Source organism: Podarcis cretensis (assembly GCF_951804945.1).
Source record: "Podarcis cretensis genome assembly, chromosome: 12".
NCBI lineage: Eukaryota > Metazoa > Chordata > Lepidosauria > Squamata > Lacertidae > Podarcis > Podarcis cretensis.
Genome location: NC_137181.1, coordinates 11,130,590 through 11,152,716, shown reverse-complemented (window position 1 = coordinate 11,152,716; position 22,127 = coordinate 11,130,590). Strand labels below are relative to the sequence as shown.

Sequence of the window (22,127 nt, the reverse complement as noted above, 5' to 3'; positions counted from 1 at the left end):
CAGTGACTCTCCTGTTTCACTTGGAGCAAGACAGAGTATGGATGCACATTCCATTCGTCAGAGCAAAACCGCTGATTACACTGTGTAAGTTGAGTCGGAGGACTGTCTGCAAAACCAGATGAGTTAAAGGAAGTTCATAAAAGGCTCCTTCCCGCATCCATCCATATTCAGACCATGTCATCTTGGGTATATATGCTATGTTTAGCAGCAAAACCGCTCCTTGGCCCCCTAGTCAGCGCTGGAAAGGAATCCAGCAGTATCAGAGCACGCAGTCTGGAATGAATGGAAACAGATGCTTATGAATCAGCTAACTGCAGTCTTTTGCGCAGGAGAAGGGAACGATTATTTCTCACTTCAGCAAAACATTTCACTTTTTCTTCTTCATCCTTCCAAGCAGCCTTCTGTGTTTGTCAGACACCCACCTACCCTCCCTCAATCAAAGGATCTTAACAAGGTATAATGCAAGCAGGTAAACTTAATTAAATGCCAAATTACAAATCAATGTGCAATACAGAATTCCTTAAAATGCTCATCCAACAATGCCGTAAGTACAAGCCCTACCCCACAGAAGCAGCTAACTTAACCACCAAAATCCTGGGTCAATAAGAAGTATTAGCCCGGCACCTAAAAATGGACCATGATGGTACCATCCCGCAAATGGATGGCCACTACTGAAACATCCTGTCCATTACTTTATGGGAATTGTTATTCCTACAATGGTCTCCAGCATTGAGTTTATGTATATTTTGATTCTGCAACACTGTTGGATTAAATGGGATGTCTTGTTCCAGTATGTAGGAAAAATGACAACAAAACAATTACTGGGGGTGGGGATCCTGTCTATGTGGCTCAACCCTCCAGACCTACCTTGGATGAGACAGGTGGATTGTCTTATCCAGGCTTGGGCAAGTGCTGTACCCCTGGACCTGGTCACCACTCAGCATGCAACCAAGCTGCAACCAAGTTCTAAGTACGGTATGTGAAATGATATTTGCTCACCTTCATCTTCCAACTTATCAGTCATCTTTCTTTTTGTCCCTATGTGATTTTTTTTCAACAACAACAACAAAACCTGCAGTTATTTATAAGACTCTTCCTACTTTGAAAAAATAATTACAACAATCTTCATTCCATTTCAGTTGCTAGTTTGCAAACAAATCTTGCAAACTAAAAAGGAGGATTCCTTTTTGAAATGTGAAACAGCCACTGGTAGATTTCATTTATTTGCTCCTTTATTTTGTTTTCAATTTCACAATTTGGGTCCCATTTCCTCATTTATCTCTGGTGTAAACAAGAGCGATGTTGACCAAGACCTGTTTATATACTTTTACACTTATATCCTTTGGCTTGTGCTTAGATTTAGCCCCTCAGGAATGTATTGTTAGAGATAGACAAGGCTGGGCAGGAGGCCAGTTCACTGCATATGAAGCAAGAGCTTCCACCAAAGTAGGGAACAGGTTAGATGATTACAACGAGTGTGTGTTGTTTTTCAAATTCCAACAATGCAACAATATCCCTGGGAAATGGCTGACTTGACTGGAGCTGGCTGCAGGCGGTAACCCTTTCCTAAAACAGCTGTACCAGCAGGCATGTATGCACCGCTGAAAAGGGTACTTTATAATTAGAGGTACCCAATGTATTATCCAAAATCCAGGGAGGAAGATTTGTGTATTGAGACAACTTTCCGTTTTTGCAATAAGTACGACAATAGAAGAGGAACGGTGGTGTCCAGGAGTCCATAATGGGTTTTCTAACACATTCAATGCATTGATCAAGTAAGTCCACAAAAGCTAGAAGCCTGCAAGTGTGTGTGTGTGTGTGTGCATGCCATGAGGCTAGAAGCTTGAATTTCCGTGTTGGTTGTCATCTGAAGCCTGCATAGAAATGCAGGTATTTATAACCTCTTAACTGGCTAGGAAAAACATTTCTACCCAGGGACATAGCGTGTGGGATGCCAGCGGCTTGTGGCTCCAGGCGCACAATTTTTAAGCGGGCGCGAAGCAGGCGCCCCCACGCGGGTGCCCCCAGCATGGCCCGGCCTAGTGCTCTTTTCCACCTGCTAAGGGCCACACTGGCCAGCCAGGCAGCTCATTGCAGCTCTGCTTTGCTCCGGTGGGGGTGGGGTCACTCTGGCAGCATTAGCTGGGCTGACACCCTCTGACCGACACATACCACCCGCCCTGGACGCCAGCAACCAATGCTATGCCACTGCTTCTACCAAGTGGACTGGTTGAGGAGAGAAAGAATCACCCACCCATCCCTTCTCTGCTACCCTTCTGCATGTCCATGCTGGTCATAGAGAAAGGGCTCTTTCTTCCTCAGCAGCCAACACAGAACATGTTACGCTGATTCTGGACCAACTGTACTGGCTGCCAATAGTTTCCGGGCCCAATTCAAAGTGCTGGTTTTACCATTTTACCACACACATTTAAGCAATGCACCTTCTGTTTCCAAGCAACTGGTCTCATTTCCCAGGTGGGTGTCTCTGCTGGGTCCTTAGGCAGGGTAGACACGCACGAAGGTTCAGACATTCACGTGTAACAAAACTTCTTAACAGCAGGAGACCAGAGCAGGTGAGATGATACTCTGATGGCTTCCCAGTCAGGATTTCTCACTAGTCTGAGCAACTTGGAGACTCTGCTTCTGGATACTGACCTCCTCTTGCTTTTATCACATGGGATAGACTTGCACTGTGCAGGGGGCTAATCCTCTAGGAAAGTTAATTCCAATGGCTGGGCACTTCATTGTTTATGATCAGCTTAAGAAGGGGCTTGAGACTGACTGCTTAGGCCTTTAAAACATTGCTGGCTCCACTTCCTAGAAAAAACAAAAGATCCTTTATTGTCTGCAGAAGACCATAGCACTCCTAATCATCTTGGATTTGGCCCCACAAAACAGGAATCAGAAGTAGTTTTATCCTCTCTCCATTTAAAACTTAATAAGGTTGTTTATTTTGTTTGTAAACATAAATAGTGGTTTTGTCCAAAACCTTTTGCCTCTTGAAAGCAAAACAAGGCAGGATCAAATGCCATTTTTTTTACCTCTTTTATTTTGTTCCAGCTGCAATTGAAGCTTGCGTGGGAGTCTAAATGCTTATTCACCAAATGAAAAAGAATCCAGATTAGCCAGAGGTAATGTTTGTTCAGTCAAAACTTCAGATGCAAGGGAACTACTCTTAATACTGTTGTTATAGCTGTCAAGTGAGAGGATAAAAATTTCTCTAGACTCTTGTAATTCAATAGCTAAAAGATCTTTCTTCAGTGAGCACTGTTGGCTGAAAGGTGCTTCCTTAAATTAGCACTGATGGCTTTTGATGGCTGGTGGCAGCCTGCTACTGAACACACTCTAGTTGTTTTGGTGGGAATTTGACAGAAACAGTTGGAGAGAGGCTAGTGAATCGCATTTTGTTTTCCCCCAGCTAAATGCTAAAGAGCCTTGTAGGTGTGGGAGGGTTTCAAATGACATGTTATTTGATTTTAGGGAAACCAACATGGGTTAAAACCCAGCAGTACTGGTCTTGGCTGTTGCCTGCTTCTTCATGTTCATTTCCTATTTTTGTAAATATAACATTACATAAAAAGATAATGGAGACTGTTCTCTCACAAGGAAACCGATCCTTTACAGAGCTGCCCCTGAAACTTCCTACTATTTGGTGAAATGGGAGCAAACCCGTTTTATTATATCGATGGCTGAAATAGCAATATCCAGCCTTTAAAGTGAGTAATTAGGGTAGACAGCCAGCTATATCAGATTGGTGCTACAGATTAATGCACAGCTAACTGCACTAAGGCATACATTTTATTTGCAGGGCTGATTTATGGCATGGACCTATGAGCCACTGCATGACACGGTTATTCAGACTCGCTGCTTGGATATGTGTTCCTGACTTTCTGACCTGGAATGAGGCACAGCTGGGACTAATTTGGCTGCCTTGTCCTCCTGGCCCTCCAGCCTCTCAGTGGCTCCTGCAAAATAAAGCAAGAAGAAGAGGCCACTGGTATATTCTTCAGCAAGCTCTGCTCAGAGCAGCCCACTTGTCCCATTAACCAGCCTAGTCCACCCACCTAGTGTGGAATGTATGGGTCGATTCACGCATAATTTCCTCACTTGATTCTTGCAACATCAAGTGAGGATTTGTGTCTGTGAATTGGGCTTCCCCTGCAATAACATGACAGACATAAGAACATAAGACAGGCATCCTCAACCTTTGACCCTCCAGATATTTTGGACTACAGTTTCCATCACCTCGCCTGGGCCGGTTCACTCCAGTGGATAGCCCTCTGTGGGCCGGATTGCGCGTGTGCGTGAGTACACCCAATTTCCGGCATCTGCGTCTGCACAGACGCAATTTTCAGTGCCACAGAAGTGAGTCCCCACGCCGTGCAGGTTTAGCACAATGCACGGGGACTTGCCGAGCGAGCGGCACGGTTTGGGGGCAGCTCGTGGGCCGGTTAAACGACTCCCGTGGGCCGCTTGTGGTCCATGGGCCTTAGTTTGCTTACTCCTGATCTAGACTAATCCTCTTTTAAAGTCCTTAAAGTCAGTAGTCATAACTGCCTCTTTAACTATGCAGTGGATGAATTAACTACATTGGTACTACTGGTTACGAACTTAATTCGTTCCGGAGGTCTGTTCTTAACCTGAAACCATTCTTAACCTGAAGCACCACTTTAGCTAATGGGGCTTCCCGCTGCCGCTGCACCACCGGTGCATGATTTCTGTTCTCATCCTGGGGCAAAGTTCTTAACCCGCGGTACAACTTCTGGGTTACTGGAGTCTGTAACCCAAGGTGTTTGTAACCCAAGGTGTTTGTAACCCGAGGTACCACTGTACTTTCTTTTTTCTGTCCTGAATCTTCCAACATTCTGCTTCTTTGGATGTTCCTGAGTTCTAGTATTATGAGAGAGGGATAAACCCATTTTATTATACACTTTCTCTGAACCATACATAATTTTATACACCTCTGTGTATGTCACCTCTTACTTTTTCTCTGTATGAAAAATCACCTTGTACGCAAATAGTTCTCCTAGGTTTAATTCCCAGAACCATCAGGTAGGACTGAGAAAACTGAGTTGTTGGCATCCATCTCTCTTGAGAGACAATGGAGTGTGCCTCCAGGGGTGAAGTCAAACAGCTGCATTAGCAGCACCCAAGTGACCTCCCCGGGGGTACAAGTCTGTACAGTGTGTATGGACCTCCTGGGCTGCCCAGATAACAAAAAAAACCACCCCTCTTGGCCTGGCTGATGTGGTCCAAAGGAAAGCAGAGCAATATGTTTGGCACCAGCTTGGCTACAGGAATTGCCGGAAGGAAGCGTTCAAGGTGCCACCCAACCTTTTTAGGGACTCCATTCCAGATTTGTGCAGGGTTTACTCCTTAGCCTTTTCTTCTGAAGATATCCCACAAAGCAGCGGAGGTTTAGGATCAGAGTCTTCCTCCTCCCAGATGGGCTACCTCCCCATCTAGGAGCCCCATCTGCCCCTCACTTCCCTCTACAGCTCATGCAGAAACCACCTTATTAACCAATGGACCCACCATTGGTCTTGTTCGGTTAATCCGCCTGAGCCTGTCTTCACATGTAGAGGAAGCCCCTAACTCACTGAGGGTTTGAGATCCATTAGCTACCTTCACCTGGTTTAGCCAGCCAGTCAAAGCCATTCCTGGAGTGCGGGCAATGCCGCATGCTAACAGCTTCTAGGAGCCACAGGTGAGAGCTGAGTGCAGGGCGGGGACCAAAGGTGGATAGTCTACCCCAGAAGGAGCACGACATGACCCCCACCAGAGGTACTACCTCTCTCCTAACACCCCATACACCCCCAAGAAAACTGCAGTGCAGTGCAACCCTGCAGAGTGGCTGCCAATCCTTTGATTGGCAACACTGAGCTAGACTGACATATCTGATAAAGCCCAAGTTCTGATCCGGCCAAAGCTTATCTTGCTCATCCTCACACTCCCCATTGCCCTCACGTCTTGCCTTCCTAGGAATTCCATATTGTGTGTGTTCCTTTAGCACCTTGAGATACAAAACTTTCCATATCACTTATATACCGCAAGGCATTATGCATTTCCAAGAATCTGTTGTTTAAATCCTAGTAAAAACAGCGAAGAGTCTTGCAGCACTCTTTTCTGCTACAGATCCTAGTAGTTTCTGCTATTTAATTCAGCTTTCTTTAGGACCTTGTAGAAATCTGAGGGGTGGTATTTGATCCCCCGCAGAGCGTGAAAAGACGGACAAGTTATGCTCTGCACAACTGTATTAATCTAAGAAACAGGGGAAAAGTTTTGGGGGAGAACTGGGTAAAAGGAGAGAGAAAGAGAGAGAGGTTTCGGAGTCCTGCAGGGATCTTGGCAAGCAGTTCAGATGAGCCTTCTTCACACACAACTGAAGGGGGTAAGAACAGGAGACAAAAGGCAGCTAGCCTCTCTAAACAGGAAGACTTTTAAAAACCGTTTTTCTCTCTCTGCAGTGCTGCAACAGACGCCCCAATGAATTATGCTAAACTCGGACTCAGAATCTACATAGGCCCCTTCTTATTACAATGCAAAAAGCCACTGGAGAAAGTTAGGATTTAGGAACTGCCTGAGAGTCCAGGCAAAACTATTTGGCTCCATTAACCCAGCAATCTGTCACCCCCTTTTCTTTCTTTCTTTCTTCCTTTCTTCCTTCCTTTCTTTCTTTCTTTCTTTCTTTCTCTCTCTCTTTCTCTTTTTCTTTTTCTTTTTCTTTTTCTTTCCCCTTATCATGGAAGGAAATGAGATCTGCCTGGAAATGAGTTTTGCGGTTACTAGATTGGTTTGCTCTCTGGAGTTTGTGTCCTCTAGGATTTTTCCTTCCACCCCCCTGGAACAATGTGAAGAAGCCTGATCCTTTTAATTTTGTTTTTTTGCTTGTTCGCCTGGCCGTAGTTTGTGTGTAAAAAGATAACATTTTTGGATGAAGCTTCTCTGAAGGTGAAAGGAGGTGTGCGTGTTTGCTGATTTGGCTTCTCTCCAACGACACCAGAGATCATGAGCAAGAGGATTTCCCCTTGGGATGGGGATTTGAACTGAAGTAAGCGAGCAACTCTTGTGTGCTGTGTCTACATGTAATAATAATTATATTTGTTTGAAAATCTGCGAGATTGCTAGGCGGAAACATGGGAATGGTGCTGTGTGGGAGAGCTGGGGGGTGTGCAGACTTGATTTGCCTTATTGCTTAGAAAATGAATTATGATGTAGCTTTGTGGAGAAATGGACAGAGGCGCGAGAGAGATGTGACTCCCTGCGGGTGGGAAACTTGCACAGTTGGGATGGATGCTTCTCTCTGGGGACATTTCACACGGATTGCTGTGGGGGCTCTTTCTGAGGGAAGAAGGCAGGCGCAGCTCGGGTCATGGGGGTCACCGTGTGGGGCTAATTCGCACCCTTGTATTTTGCTCCCTCATGATATTACGACCAGCCTCACCAATCTGGTTCAGAAACCCCTCCTCATTCCTACAAAAAAGGACCCACTGAGGGGGTCTTGGGAAGGCACCCAACCTGTGGCACCCAAGGGGGGGAGAAAAGAAGAGGTTCGCTGAGGGAAGCGGCAGCCCAATAAAAAACCCAAACGCCGTCGAGTCGTGGGGAGATGTGTGACCCTGGAGAGGAGAGCGGTGTGCTGACTTTTGGTTTTTTTTTTACACACGAGGAGGGGGTTTCTTTTCTTCTTTCTGTCCTCAGGATAGGAAAAAGAAATACATAAATTCGCGTGTGTGGCGGTGGCGAGGGAAACAGTTGGAGTTATAGGGGAGCCTTGGGGGGTCCTGAGGGAAACTTTTGAGAAAGCAAGAATGCTTTGAGGAAGGGGGCTGCGTGAGGGGGGGGGACAGGAAACAAAGCGGAGAGGAGGACTGCAGGCAAAGGAAACAGGAGAGACGTGGGGGGTGGGCGCTGCGGATTTGGGTCGGGGGCGTTGCTAGTTGTGTGTGTGTGTGTGTGTGTGTGTGTGTGTGTACGCGCGCGCCCCCCTTTTTCTTCAGAGGGGGAGGGGAGCGGGCAGGATCTGCTCCGTATCCTGTGGGCGAGGGTTACAGACAGAGCCCCGAGGCTTCTCTTTTTGTTTAAAGAGGGGCCGTGAGGGAAGTCCGGGGGGGTGTGTGTGTGTCTTTTTAGAGGAGGCGAGGGAAGCCTCAGCCCACCCAGACATGGGGGGTGAGGAGGCAGTGGCGTGAGGGAAGCAGCGCAGACATGGTTATGGGGAGGAGTTGGCTGTCTCCCTTCCTGGGCGAGGCAGGCGAAAGGGGTCTTGGCTGCTCCCGGAGTTTTCCCGCCCTCGAAGGGGTCCATTTCTCCACACACACCCCATCCATTTAGGAAGGTTAATATCCTGCGGTCAAAGGGGGAAGCGATTCCACAAGGAAGAGCTTTTTCGGGTTGCTTCTCCCCTGGCCAACCCCTTTCCCTGTGAGTGTGGACTTGGAAACTAGAAAGGCGCTTTCACACCTGAGGCTTAGGCTACAATCCTGTACTCTTTAAGAGTTAGGAATAAGCTCCACTCAATTTAATGGGTTTGCCTATTGAGAAAACATGTATAGGATTGTGGCATTAAATTGAGGTTTAGGGGGTACGTGAGATGGAATATAAAATATCTGCACCACCTTGGGTGTGGGCTCAATTTTGAAATAATTTTGATTTTAAAAATTAAAGGCCTTTATGTAGGGCAGGGATCGGGGCACTTGTGGGCCTGCAGATGTTGGAGTCCATTATCCATAGCTAGTGTGGTCTATCAGGGATGATGGGACCCTGAGAATCATCCTGCTCCAACCGTCTGCAATGCAAGAATATGCAGTTGCCCCATACAGGGATCAAACCTGCGACCTTGACGTTATCAGCACCATGCTCTAACCAACACATAAATAGCACACGAGGAAGGCTGAAAGGCAGTGTTGATGTTGCACATAAAGGTAAAGGTAAAGGTACCCCTGCCCGTACGGGCCAGTCTTGACAGACTCTGGGGTTGTGCGCCCATCTCACTTAAGAGGCCAGGGGCCAGCGCTGTCCGGAGACACTTCCGGGTCACGTGGCCAGCGTGACATCGCTGCTCTGGCCAGAGCCAGAGCCAGAGCCGCACACGGAAACGCCGTTTACCTTCCCGCTGGTAAGCGGTCCCTATTTATCTACTTGCACCCGGAGGTGCTTTCGAACTGCTAGGTTGGCAGGCGCTGGGACCGAGCAGCGGGAGCGCACCCCGCCGCAGGGATTCGAACCGCCGACCTTTCGATCGGCAAGCCCTAGGCGCTGAGGCTTTAACCCACAGCGCCACCTGCGTCCCTGATGTTGCACATAGAATCATAGAATTGTATAGCTGGAAGGGACTGTGCAATTATTGCTGCACCACTAGGAAAACCCTCCTCATAGCTGCACGTATATTACGTCTCTGTTCCTAGAGTGGGTGCAAGAATCAAGGCTTCAAATATAATTTACAGCAGGAGCGGCTAAACTCTGTCCCTCCGGACAATGTTTGACTACAACTCTCATTATCCCTGGCCATTGGCCTTGAGCGTTGGGAGTCCACCAGCATTCGGAGGGCCACATGTTAGCCTCTCCTTCTTTACTTCTTTACTGTAAATTGCATTGTGGGTTATTTTTAAATGAAAGACAGCATATAAATACTGTAAGAAAGTAAATAAATGTGGCTTGAGGAGGAATGTGCCAAGCTTCACCCTGTGGCCAGTTTTGATACTGAACCAGGCTGCATTCAAGATAATAGGAGCAGTACCCTATGGTCAGGAACACAGGGCCCAGGAAGCTGCCTTATACGGAGCCAGACCATTGGCCTATCTTGATCAGTATTGTCTGCACTGACTGGCAGCAGCTCTCTAGGGTTTCAGACATGAGTCTCTCCTATCCTTATCTGGAGATGCTGAGCATTGAACCAGGGACCTTCTGCATGCTACAGCCCCTCCCATTACTGCCATATGATGGAATGGAAAGATGGATGGAGCCTTATCTGTATGCTTTCCTTTTGCCACTTCTTCTGGCTGCTGGAATAGGGCTGCCAGGTGCTTCACAATTTACTGTTTTATCTTTGCCAGTCCCAGGCAGGAAGAAAACTAGGAAGTGTATTGAGTTCTTGATGGGCTGTGATAGATTTTGCTGGTGGGCTGTGTTTGGCTTACACAATTTGTGTAGGCAGAGTTTGCTATGACAGGCTTCCCTTTGGCTTGGAGATACTAGCCCAGGCAGCCTTGTGCAGATTAAAGACAAACCCCATGGTATCTAGAGACTATTTTCTCCTGGGATCAAGGCATTGGGGGGGCACTTGCTGGGATAAATAACTGCCACCCCTGCTGCCCTCCCACTGAGATTTATTGCAGAAATGGTTTTGTATGTGTGTTTCCACAAAGGAATTTACTAATCTGAGGCAGCTCTGTGCCCCCCGCCCAGCCCACATATTCTCAGTATCCTTTAACCTTTGCCAAAGAATTCCAAGCATTTTGAAAACCTGGATTTTTGAAGCAGGATAAGTGTATGCAAACTAAGGATATGCATAATATTTGCAATGTCTATTCTGGTCACAGAATTTGATTTTCTTTGGCACAACCTTTGGCACAACAGCCGTGGCTTTTATTAAAATGACAGCAGCTAGCGTCAAAATAATTTGTCTTCCCTTTATCTTTTGGATACTTGTGAGTAGCAACCACTATTTGCGGTGAGGGAGGAAAAACATATGGAATAAACTACAGAGTTTGTTGCTTGAACTCTTAGCCATAACTATAGCCCTCCATTCTCCAAGGTCTGGCATGTGATGTAGGTGCATCATTCAATATAAGTTTGCCTAAACTTGGCAGGGCAGCTTCCCAGACTCCAGATTGCTAAGGAACACTGGTAGCAAAGTCTCCTCTCCTTTTGCATCTGAGAAGAGACATGCCCAGAGCAGTGAAAATCACAGACAGCAGGGAAGGGGAAGCAATTATGTTGTTTGTCTGCATCTGATATGATTGCATGATCGGATCATTCAATCACACCTGATCAGCAGAATTACCTGTTCTCAAAGAAGGCACACCCAGAGCCTCAGACAAGCCTCCTTTAGGCGCAGTAAGTAGTTCATCCGAGTCATACCAGAATGCTCTGGCATACAATTTGGGAATAACTGTAGTAGAATCATAGAAATGTAGTGTTCTATTCTGTTTCAGCTGAAAGCTTACATGTGGAAAAACAGGGTCACTCCAGTGGCCTTTAGTCAAAAGTCTGGCCATGTTTTTAACCAGGTGAAGTTTCCAGATATTTTTTCAGGGTTTATTTTCCAGAGTTATTCTCATGTTACAATAAACAATGAAATGTTTAATATAATGGGTTTACTCATGGGAGAGGCGCAGGGGTTTGCCAGCTTAATGGTCAAGCTTCTGGCTATAATGGCTGTGTGCCTGAGCCATCTAGTATCATTTGTTATTATGTTGTTGTTGTTCTTATCATTATTAATACATTTTTTCCACTTTTTGTAGAGACAGCAACATCCCCCTGCTGTTTGTTTTTGCACCAAAGATGATCCTTGGAGTTGGCTTGATGCAGCCTGATGTTTTAAGGCCTAACTCCTGATCCTTGTTTGGCTCGGACCCTATGAGACTCTCCACCCCGGCTCCTGCCTTGTTGTGGAACTCGCAAGATGGGGAGCAGTAGTTCAGCACTGAAAGTTTGCACTGATCACCAGGGAGGCATCAACTGGCTGAGCCTCAGCCCAGACGGCCAGTGGCTCCTGACAGGTAGTGAAGATGGCACTGCACGGCTCTGGAGCACTGCGGACAGCCAGTGCAGGGCCCATTTTCAAGGTAGGGTAAACCTTCCCTTAGCCTCTGATTCTGGGGTGCACCCTGTGGCAAACTCCCTCAGTGAAGATGGGAGCGGGGCAAAATGACCGCATCTGAGGTGATTTAACCTTGGTCAGTCCCTGTCTATGACAACTGAGAATTCAGGGATTTTTGCTGATTGCAAGGAAAAATAAAAGGCTAGCTATGTAAATGGATTAAAATCAATAGATGAGGTGTATAAAGAAGAATGAAGCAGCAACATCAGGAAGCAATGGACATATGTTTGTAACAGGAGCGGGAAACCTAATTACTTTTTAAAAATTGTATTAAATTTAAATAATTTGGATTGATTTGTTAAAATTTGGAAAACTAATAAAATTAATATATATAAAAAAGAAAATTCAGGGATTCTCTATCTGTGGCAGGGCACTTGTACAAAATAAATCAGCAGCAAAGATTTTTAATATTGGTGTTCCTGTGACAACTTATTTCCCAAACTAGGTATAAATTAAAGCTGAGGCATGATGGAAGTGGAAACTGTATTTTTACTAACAAGTGCTTAATGAAGGATAAAGCAGTTTTACGGTTAAAGGGACAGTATTTTTTCCATCAGAAATGCTGTTTCAGGTTTGAGCAATAACTTTACTTATAATTCCCCACAACAGAGCTATTTCTAATACATCTCTTTCCTCCTAGAATGGCTAACTCTTTCTGTAAAAGACCCTTTCTGGGTCCATTTCTTTCACAGGACAAAATTAAACAGATTTACCCTGCCTGACAAACCCCTAAGCAACTTCCCTAGCCAGACTCCATTTGGCAGTTAAACTGTCAAATTCTCCCTCTACTATCCTCACTCTCTCTCCTGATTAGCCGTTTCTCTTCCCTGCCATGATTGGCTGAGGGTCTTCTGGAGGATGACCCTAATGGTCTGTCCATCACACAGCCCCTCCCAAATTCTGGTTAAGTGATATTAATGTCTATGTGGTTGTGGTAGCCCATAACAGACCTGGCAAGCTGCAGTGTGTCTGTCTGCTTAGTCAGACTTGCTGAGATCCTTCCATGCTGGAATTCTTGGAGGATGCCTTCAAATGAGGATGGGAAACCTTTTTCTTCATGGGAGAAGGCAGAATGATGATATATTTAAGACACACACATACAACACACACATATAAATTGTTGTGAGGCAATTTCATAGAATCATAGAGTTGGAGGGTCCTGTAGTTCAAACCCTGTGATGCAGGAATCCACTAGTTCATGCAAGATGACATTTTGCCATCCAACCTTTGCTTAAAAACCTTTTCATTCAAGACTGACTCTGGAGAAGCCATTTTATTTTATGCTACCCAAGACATTGGCTCCCCAAACGGCTTGCATAAATTAAAACCCATCCCAAATACAGTGGTACCTCAGGTTAAGAACTTAATTCATTCCGGAGGTCCGTTCTTAACCTGAAACTGTTCTTAACCTGAGGTACCACTTTAGCTAATGGGACCTCCCGCACCGCTGCGCCGCTGGAGCATGATTTCCGTTCTCATCCTGAAGCAAAGTTCTTAACCCGAGGTACTATTTCTGGGTTAGCAGAGTCGGTAACCTGAAGCATCTGTAACCCGAGGTACCACTGTATACAATATGGGCAACTCAGGATGAATGAGTGGGGGGGGGGGGCGGGAACCGTCTCTGCCAGTGGGGCAGTGTGAGGAGGCACCTCTCTTTGGGGCGGGGGGGGGGGCAGCTCAGAGGCCAGGGACAGCAAAAGTGGCTGCCTGGAGGACTCCCAAGGAGAGGGGAGAAGAAAGGAGGCTGAGGGAACACTCCACAAGGGAGGGTGCTCGAAAAGGAGTGAGGGGCTGCTAGCTCTGCAGGGGTGACATAACTAGGTTCCAGAGGCCCACAGAAGTGCTGCAGAAATAATGTAGTTGGTCAAGGGAGCCGTGGGCTCAAAAACATTGAAAACTCTGACTTAGAATGTCTTTAAACAAATCTTTTCCTGGAGTTGTTTTTGTGAGTTTCGATGCAGGTTTTTTCCTTTTAAATTTATTTATTTAAAAGCATTTTTAAAAAATTAATTTTTTTTTTCATATACATACATACACACATCAAATAATCAGAATATTAAAAGAAAAAGAAGAAAAAAGAAAAAAAGAAAAAGCATATCAGCAATGAAAAAGAAAAAAGAAATGAAAAAAAAGCGCCTCAAAACCAAGCATTTTCAAATACAATTCTTCGTAGAGAGTGCAAACCGTCTTTTTGCAACTTCTGGCTTGACTCCTTGATTCCTAACATGACTTCCTGCTACCCATGAATGTTACTTGATAATTCCCTTTTCTAAATTTCTGTATTCAGTTGGTAAGTCTGTGGAGAAACATTCTGGTTGTCAGTGGGATTTAAATCTATGCTAAGCCAAGTGATGGTCTGGGAACCTCCATTTTTCATATATTTTATAAAAAACATCCCATTCTCTCCTTTGAATGATTTCTTATTGAGTCTGTCAGTTTAGCCAATTCTAGGTATTCACTTAGTTTTTGTTTGTTTCTTTTGCAACTGAATAATCACTAAAGGCTCATGTAAACAGCTTGATTGTCTGCTCTTAAATTTGTTTTCATCTTCAGAATGAGAAATGCCACTTTTTATACAATGTCCATAGATTGACCTCAAAATGATTAAAGAACATGGAAGCTGACCATGTAGGTAGAAGGAAGTGCCTATTAAACTAAGAACTTGGTGGACTTAAAAAAAAGAAAAACCATATTCGAAACAGCAAAAACATTCTTGAGTCAGAAGAAGCTTGAATTTCAAAAGTATAAATTGTTAGTCATCTTTCATATAGATTGCATCCTTCCCACGCATGCGGAGAATGTGAATAGGGGGAGGTTTAATTCCTACCCATTCTCTTGCTGAAATCCTTATGTGCAACTGACTTGGGAACAGGTCCCATTGCTCTCAGTGTGAAAAACACAGGACAATGGGGGTCAGTGCTAACAGAGCAAGACATCACGTGATGCCAGCCCATCTAGGTAGGGCTCTGCACTCAGGAAAATGAGCAGAGAGGCAGGGACCCCAGACCCCATAACCATTGAGTCCAGAGTTTAAAAATTACCTAACAGCACCACTGGATTGCTAGAGTGTAATTTTTTTTAAAAATATATATTGTTTTTTACACGTTTTCCAAACATAACATCCCATCTTGAACAACATAACAGACCTTTGGCTATCACTGCCTAGGACTTCCATCATCTTAATGGACCGATGGTTTTCTAACTTCCTTTCTAATTTTGCATTTTATTATTATAGTTATTGCTATAAAATCCAAATCCTAAATAAACTCCTTAGTCCTCTTTTGCAATAATTCATAAGGTTCTCCTTACAAAACTTCTTGTAACCCTACAAGTGATGTCAGTTGATTACAATTGTCTTTCAAATATATCGTGAATTTCTTCCAGTCCTTCAGGAAAGTCTGGTCTTGCTGGTTCTGAATTTTCCCAGTTAATTTCACCAACTCAGAATAATCCATCATTTTCATCTGCCACTCTTCTTTTGTTGGTAGTTCTTCCTGCTTCCATCGTTGGGCTAATAGTATTCTTGCTGCAGTTGTCACATATAAAAACAATTTTTTATCATGCTTATGAACCTCTGTGCCTACAATACCAAGTAAAAGGGCTTCTGTTTTTTTTAATGTATATTTCAACATTTTAAAAATCTCATTATAAATCATTTCCCAGAAGTCCTTCACTTTCTTACATTCCCACCACATATGGTAAAAAGTAAGGTACTTTTTCCTTACATTTCCAACATTTATTATTTATTTTATAAAACTGGAGTGTGAATTTTGAGGCATAGAGCTGTGGTTTGTATGAGATAGTAGAAAGCATGTTTTAAAAGGACAGCAATTGTTCTTGCAGGGGGGGACCCTGCATAAGGACATATTTATATCACAGATTCAAAACAGGTTTAGCAGACATCTCTCCCTTTCCTGGCAATCCAGGGTATTGTAGTTCTTCAAGTGGTTGCAGATCTGTAGAGAATTCAAGGCACTAACAATCACACCTCCCAGGAATCCTTTGAGGGAAGTCCTGACAGACTAGCATAAGACCAGTACAAAGGCTCTTTCAGATCTGCCACAGTACAGTGGTACCTCGGGTTAAGTACTTAATTCGTTCTGGAGGTCCGTTCTTAACCCGAAGCACCACTTTAGCCAATGGGGCCTCCCGCTGCTGCTGCGCCGCCGGAGCACAGTTTCTGTTCTCATCCTGAAGCAAAGTTCTTAACCCGAGGTACTATTTCTGGGTTAGTGGAGTCTGTAACCTGGAGCGTATGTAACCTGAAACATATGTAACCCGAGGTACCACTGTAATCGATTTAAGAGTGTGATGCAAAGCTTCCTGTTACAAGACCAGGGCAGTGAAGCCTGTCATCCTCCAGAGATTGCAGGACTGCAATCATCCCTGGACACTGGCCATGCTGCCCTGGGGTTGATGGGAGCTGAAATCCAACAACATCTGGACAGCCACAAGTTCCTGTTACAAAAATCACCTTTTGTAGCTTTTGGTAAATTTGTACTGATCCTTTTTAGTTCTGTATATTTTCCCCCCAGGACATGAAAGCTACATCACATTTTGCCACTTAGAAAATGAAGCTGCTTTTACATGTAGTGCGGATCACACAATTCGAAAGTGGGACGTGATGACAGGCCAGTGCCTGGCAGTTTACCGAGGGCACACATCGATTGTCAACAGGTAGGTACCACAGAGTCTTTTATTTAGAGCTGCCTAGATTTCTCCCCTCACCCTGCGTTCTCTGCTTGTCACAACCTGTAATCTGATGCTAGTTAGCTCCTCAGCTAACCTCCTCAGGTCCCCCATCCTTACTTCTGATTCTGTTCAAAACCAGTCTTTTCCTCCCTGTGCTGTATTGCACAAATGGATTGCCTAAATTTCTGCTACACATGCTCTTGGCCATATGCAATTAGTTATTCCAGCAAGAATGCTGACGCAGCCACAGCCTGGGCAAGAGAGACGGACAGCAGAACAAGGAGGAACTGAACCGAATCCTCTGCTGGGAATGAAATTGGCAACAGCTGCACCTGATAAAGAGATTAAAAAGCATTGTGTTAAGCATACGTCTTAGTAGTAAAAAAGAAAGAAAGGGGGGATACAGCTAAAGCTTTGTTTAAAGATTTGGAATTTTGCCCTGCTGTTAATTACCCCCCAGAGAAGCTTAAAGCCAGACCATGATTTGTTATGCTAAACGTGCATTCTGTGTGCAAGCAAGAAAGGGATCCTTTTTTGTGTGTGTCAGCTGCCAAATGTACTTCTTCTTTTTGCAAATGGAATTTCTAGATACTAAATTGGCAACCTAGCCTGGAATACAGAGGACCACCCTTAGGGCTACTATACCGTCTTTAGGGTTGGTCATCTGCAGTGTTCAGTTTTATTGCACTTGGGGAAATCTAGGGCTGTGATAAAGTTCACCTGTCCACGTGGCCAAGCACTTACAGTACATGGCTGCACCACAATTTGTTTAGAAACAGCCACCATCTAGGAAACTATGGCTGGCATGCAACCATGGCTATTAGTGGATAAAGTTGAGAATTCAGCTGCCCCAGAATTTAATCTGACACCATTTCAGTTAATCTAGATATAAATAAGTTTCTGGAAAAGTAGCTGGGAATTCAAGGAACTAGCACAGTATTTTTATTCCAGCAGGCTTCACAACTGAATTATGACATTACTGTAATGTTTTAACTCATTTTTAGTTTTATTCTACTGGATCCTCTGTACACCCCTTAGAGACGACTGTGATTAAGCAGTATGCAAATTTGGGGAATAAAATATATATTCATGTGGGGTACTATGTTTACTTCTGCATACACCTAATAAAACCGAGGGGGAAAAGCTACAAGGATTATTAAGATTGCAATCTTATTTACCTGATTGTAAAAGGTAAAGGGACCCCTGACCATTAGGTCCAGTTGGGACCGACTCTGGGGTTGCGGCGCTCATCTTGCTTTATTGGCCGAGGGAGCCGGCGTACAGCTTCCGGGTCATGTGGCCAGCATGACTAAGCTGCTTCTGGCGAACCAGAGCAGCACACGGAAACGCCGTTTACCTTCCCGCCAGAGCTGTACCTATTTATCTACTTGCACTTTGACATGCTTTCGAACTGCTAGGTTGGCAGGAGCAGGGACTGAGCAATGGGAGCTCATCCCGTCATGGGGATTCAAACCACCGACCTTCTGATCGGCAAGCCCTAGGCTCTGTGGTTTAATCCACAGCGCCACCCACGTCGCGTTACCTGATTGTAAGCCCCATTTAATTCTGTGGGACTTACTTTTCAGTAGAGATGTATAGGATTACATGCTGAGAGTCTAAAGCACAAACATTATAAGGGCAGGCAGAAGGAGCTGGGGGGAAACTTCAAACTCTTTTGACATGTGGCTTATTCCCCCCACCCCTAACAGGATTCTGGTTTTCAAGGATTATCTCTTCAGTGGCTCCTATGACAGGACAGCACGGTGCTGGAGTGTGGATAAGGAGAAGCCAATCCAGGAGTTTCGAGGCCACCGGAACTGTGTTCTGACGTTGGCTCTTTACTCCTCCAAGGATGTCCTTGAGGATTCAGAAGAGGAAGAGTTGGAGGAGGAGAAATTGAGCAGGGGTTTCTTGGTGACAGGGAGCACAGACTGCACTGTCAAGGTCTGGTGGGTGTCCAGTGGGCGCTGCCACCAAACCCTGCTGGGACACACTGGGGCCGTCTTATGTCTTATACTTGATGCTCCAAACAGGGAGCTTTTTTCAGGCAGCACTGATTACACCATTCGGACTTGGAACATCGTGACTGGCGAGCAGCTGAGAGTGTTCAAAGAGCATCAAGGATCTGTCATTTGCCTAGAGGTAAGTGACTTGATATTGGCCTGGTTTGTACATAACACTAAACCATGGTTTGTTTAACCAAAGTGTCCTTTGTTTGAATGTCTGAACCCAGCCCAGCAGACTAACCACAGTTTCTGGGTACAATCAGATGTGTTTTGTAGTTGGCTAACACACCATAGATTGTTTGGTGGCACATTGGAATCCAGGTGTCTTGCTTAACCTTGGTTTGTTTGACCACAGCACCCCAAATGCATGCCAAACTACAGGCATGAGGCAAGAGCAGCTGGAAAATGAACCAAGCTTCAGAGAATGAACCATGGCTTCTTTGAATGTATGCAAGGTGACTCATGTACAAGCCATGGTTAAGGCTTAGCATTATGTGCGAATGTAGCCATTCACTAAGGCCAGAGTTGCTGTTTGGAGCAACTGGGCAACCAACTAGGGTAGCATTTGTTGGGAAGAGAAAACAGCAGAGGAAGCCAGTGTGATAAAAGACTTCTATAGTAATGGAACTAATGTAAGGAATGGCCCAAGTAGCGGCTGTTAACTTATCCCAGTATCGTATGCTTGTCAGAGTGTGTCCACAAAGGAAATGAACTGAAGAACTCCATGACAAAGAAAAGAAGTAGGATAGTCTTCTGCATCTGATTGGGATGGAGCACATCCCTGAGAACTGTGGTCAGAAGGAACTTCTGAGCAACTCTCTTCTAGATTTCTTTGGTCAGAAAGATACAGAAATAGCCTTGAACAGCTGCATACATGCGGAGCATTCTGTCAACTACTCTGGGATTTTATTTTCCTTGCATTGAGGCAAGAGCTATGTACAGTGTGTGTGTGTGTGTGTGTGTGTGTGTGTGTGTGTGTGTGAGACAGAGCGAGAGAGAGAGACTAATTCTAGGAAGAACATAGGAAGTATCCTTATACTGAGTCAGACCCTTGGTCCATCTAGGTCAGTATACACTGGCAAGTAGTGGCTCTCCAGAAATTCAGACAGCATTCTCTCCTGGCCTTCTCTGGAGATACCGGATATTGAACCTGAGACCTTCTGCATGCAAAGCAGCTACTCTGTCACTGACCCATGACATTTGTGGTGCGGTAACCATTGAAAAAGGCAGCTGTGCAGGCATGGTTCCATGTGGGGAGCTGTGAAAAGCCATGCAACCCTGTGAAAAATATATTTGTATAATTGCAAGGGAAGGGACCCACAGAAAGTTGGAGCGGGAGATAAATTATCACTGTAAGCATGTTCTATCCACCACAAAGGTCTCTTCAATGTTATGATTTGTAGACTAGTAGAGTGAGTAATGCTGGCCTTGGGCATAGAGAATGCAGGTTGAAATCCTGCTCAGCAATGACGCTCACTGAACAGCCTCGAGAAAGTTGCCAAGCTGGCTCACAAACACATGTCCATCACCACTCAGTGACTGCAGCATGAATGGGTGTTTTCTTCATGTTGAGTTGTCACAAAACAAATGCTAAGGACAGAACCCAGTTACCTCATGTCAGCAGTGTTTTGCCATTTAGTGGAATGAATCCACATGTTCAGCTGTGTCTCATCAGGTCATAGTGTTGAGAAGCTGTCTTGGGTGTACTGCCCAAAAGCTTCCGACACCTACCTCACAGGATTGTTGCAGAGGTTAACTGACGTCGTGATCTCATTGGAAGAAAGTTATAAAAACGAATAAGCATGAGGACTGTACCTGACTGTATGACTGCGTTTAACACAGGGCACTTTGAATGGATGGTTTAGCAAGGCATTGATCCAGAAGCAGCTGTTACTTGCTCCATGCAGGGGGATAACTACAAGGTAGAGATAGATAATCTTGTCTTTTACATGTTGTTTTTGCGAACGCCTGTCCAGTAGTGGAAATGAGTAGGTGTCAATTTAAGCTTTCCAGGGTTGAGTCACTCATGTGTGGACAGTGTTATCTGTGATTCCATGAAACATGTTGATGTGAACATGGCCAGGGATGAGTGAGAGGAGAATTGGCCTGCTGGAAATTAAATGGCTAAAGCTCTTCCTCCATGTTTTATGGGACGGCATGAAGCAAGTGAAATGGGATGAAAGCCATCTCGTGTAGTATTGACAACACAACCTGAGAAATTTGTCAAATGAGTTTTCACCAAGTTCCCCCTTTCTTTGGGCTATGAAGATACTGCAAGTGCCATTGAACAAAGGGTTGCAAGCTCTGCTGGTGTAAAGCAGGGCTGCGGAACCTCTGGCCCTCCAGATGTTGTAGTGCACCTCCCATCATCCCTGACCACTGAGCATGCTGGCTGGGGCTGAATGGAGTGGGAGCCCAGGAAGCTCCGGAGGGCCAGAGATGCTTCCCATCCCTGGTGTAGAGGACGGACGCCTCCATTCTGTCTGCTTCTCTAGCTGTCCACACAGCAGAAGTGATTGTGAGGGACCTGCCTAGCCAGCTTCACGATGCAGCCTGCGAATGCCACAGAAGGCTAGAGCATCTGTCTTTTAGGAGCTCAGGCAGTTGCCACTCTGCAGACATTCCCTAAGAGGTACGAGCGCAGTTGTACTCCTTGTTTTCCGTGATCTGCTGTGCTTTTCTCCAACAGCCGCTCTGTTGGGAAATTAGCCAGAGTGAACAAAGGCTTTTCCAATGCCAGCCAAGAAAAACACAGCAACAAAGCCGTTTGCTGCTTCTTCAAGCCACAGGCAGATTATAATTGGGATTTGTGTCTCCCCAGCTATTTTATTTTTAAAAAACCAGGCATTGTTGGGGTTTGGATAAGTTTGGAAGAAACCTATGGTGGAAAGGGCTCTTTCCCGCTTCCCCCTTCCCTTGCTAAACATGGGAAATTAATCTCTGCTCTTGTCGATGAAAGGCATGCCTGTCTCTCTAATGAAAGAAATTAAAAGCACGTTTCGCAGAGATTGGCCACTTTATTTTATCTTGACATAAATGAAGCAAAAATCATGTATAGGCTTTCCTGTAACACACTTGGTATGTGCCTCACGATATAGGATACCTTAAGTCCAACGGCTGCAGTTGTTTTTCCATTCCATTAGCCAAATGACTGTTGTGGGAGGTTGCATGAAATGTTTCTTTTATTTAAAATAATGGATCTCTTCTGGAAGCAAGCATTCCTTCAGGAGGAGGGGGAGGGGGAACCTGCACCAAACCGAAGTTTTCTGAACAAGAGAGTTTGCTGTTTTGTGGGTTTCTTGCCTATGTATGTTTTCTGTAGAGGAAAATAGCTGAAAATATGAATTGGTAGGAGACATTGGCTTTGGTAATGGAGTGTGCAGCTTCTCAGAGGGCTCATCCAGACTTCCTTTTGTGCCCCATTTCTAGGAAAATTTCTGCTCTTTAAAGCCATGTGTTGGAGCACTTTTTTGTTTGGCCTGGTGCTTTTCCCAATGAAAACCCACTTTTTTACTTCTGCATTGGAGAAAATGTCAATCTGCAGAAAATCTGAATTGTTGCTTGTTCAGATTCAGCGTTAAAAAGCAGTTTTTACTGAGGAAAGC

At 45.0% G+C, this 22,127-nt stretch overlaps 1 protein-coding gene across 1 annotated transcript in view; it reads left to right on the top strand.

Moving 5' to 3' along the window:
• Positions 1-2,530: 2,530 nt before the first annotated feature.
• Positions 2,531-22,127, top strand: part of WDR86 (WD repeat domain 86) — a 46,450-nt gene continuing 26,853 nt past the window's right edge. The window contains exons 1-6 of the mRNA XM_079946990.1: positions 2,531-2,573; positions 3,061-3,131; positions 6,907-7,051; positions 11,466-11,789; positions 16,360-16,501; positions 18,226-18,658. Of these exons, the coding sequence (XP_079803116.1) occupies positions 11,627-11,789; positions 16,360-16,501; positions 18,226-18,658 (738 nt within the window). The 5' untranslated portion in view covers positions 2,531-2,573; positions 3,061-3,131; positions 6,907-7,051; positions 11,466-11,626. The remainder of the gene's footprint in view (positions 2,574-3,060; positions 3,132-6,906; positions 7,052-11,465; positions 11,790-16,359; positions 16,502-18,225; positions 18,659-22,127) is intronic.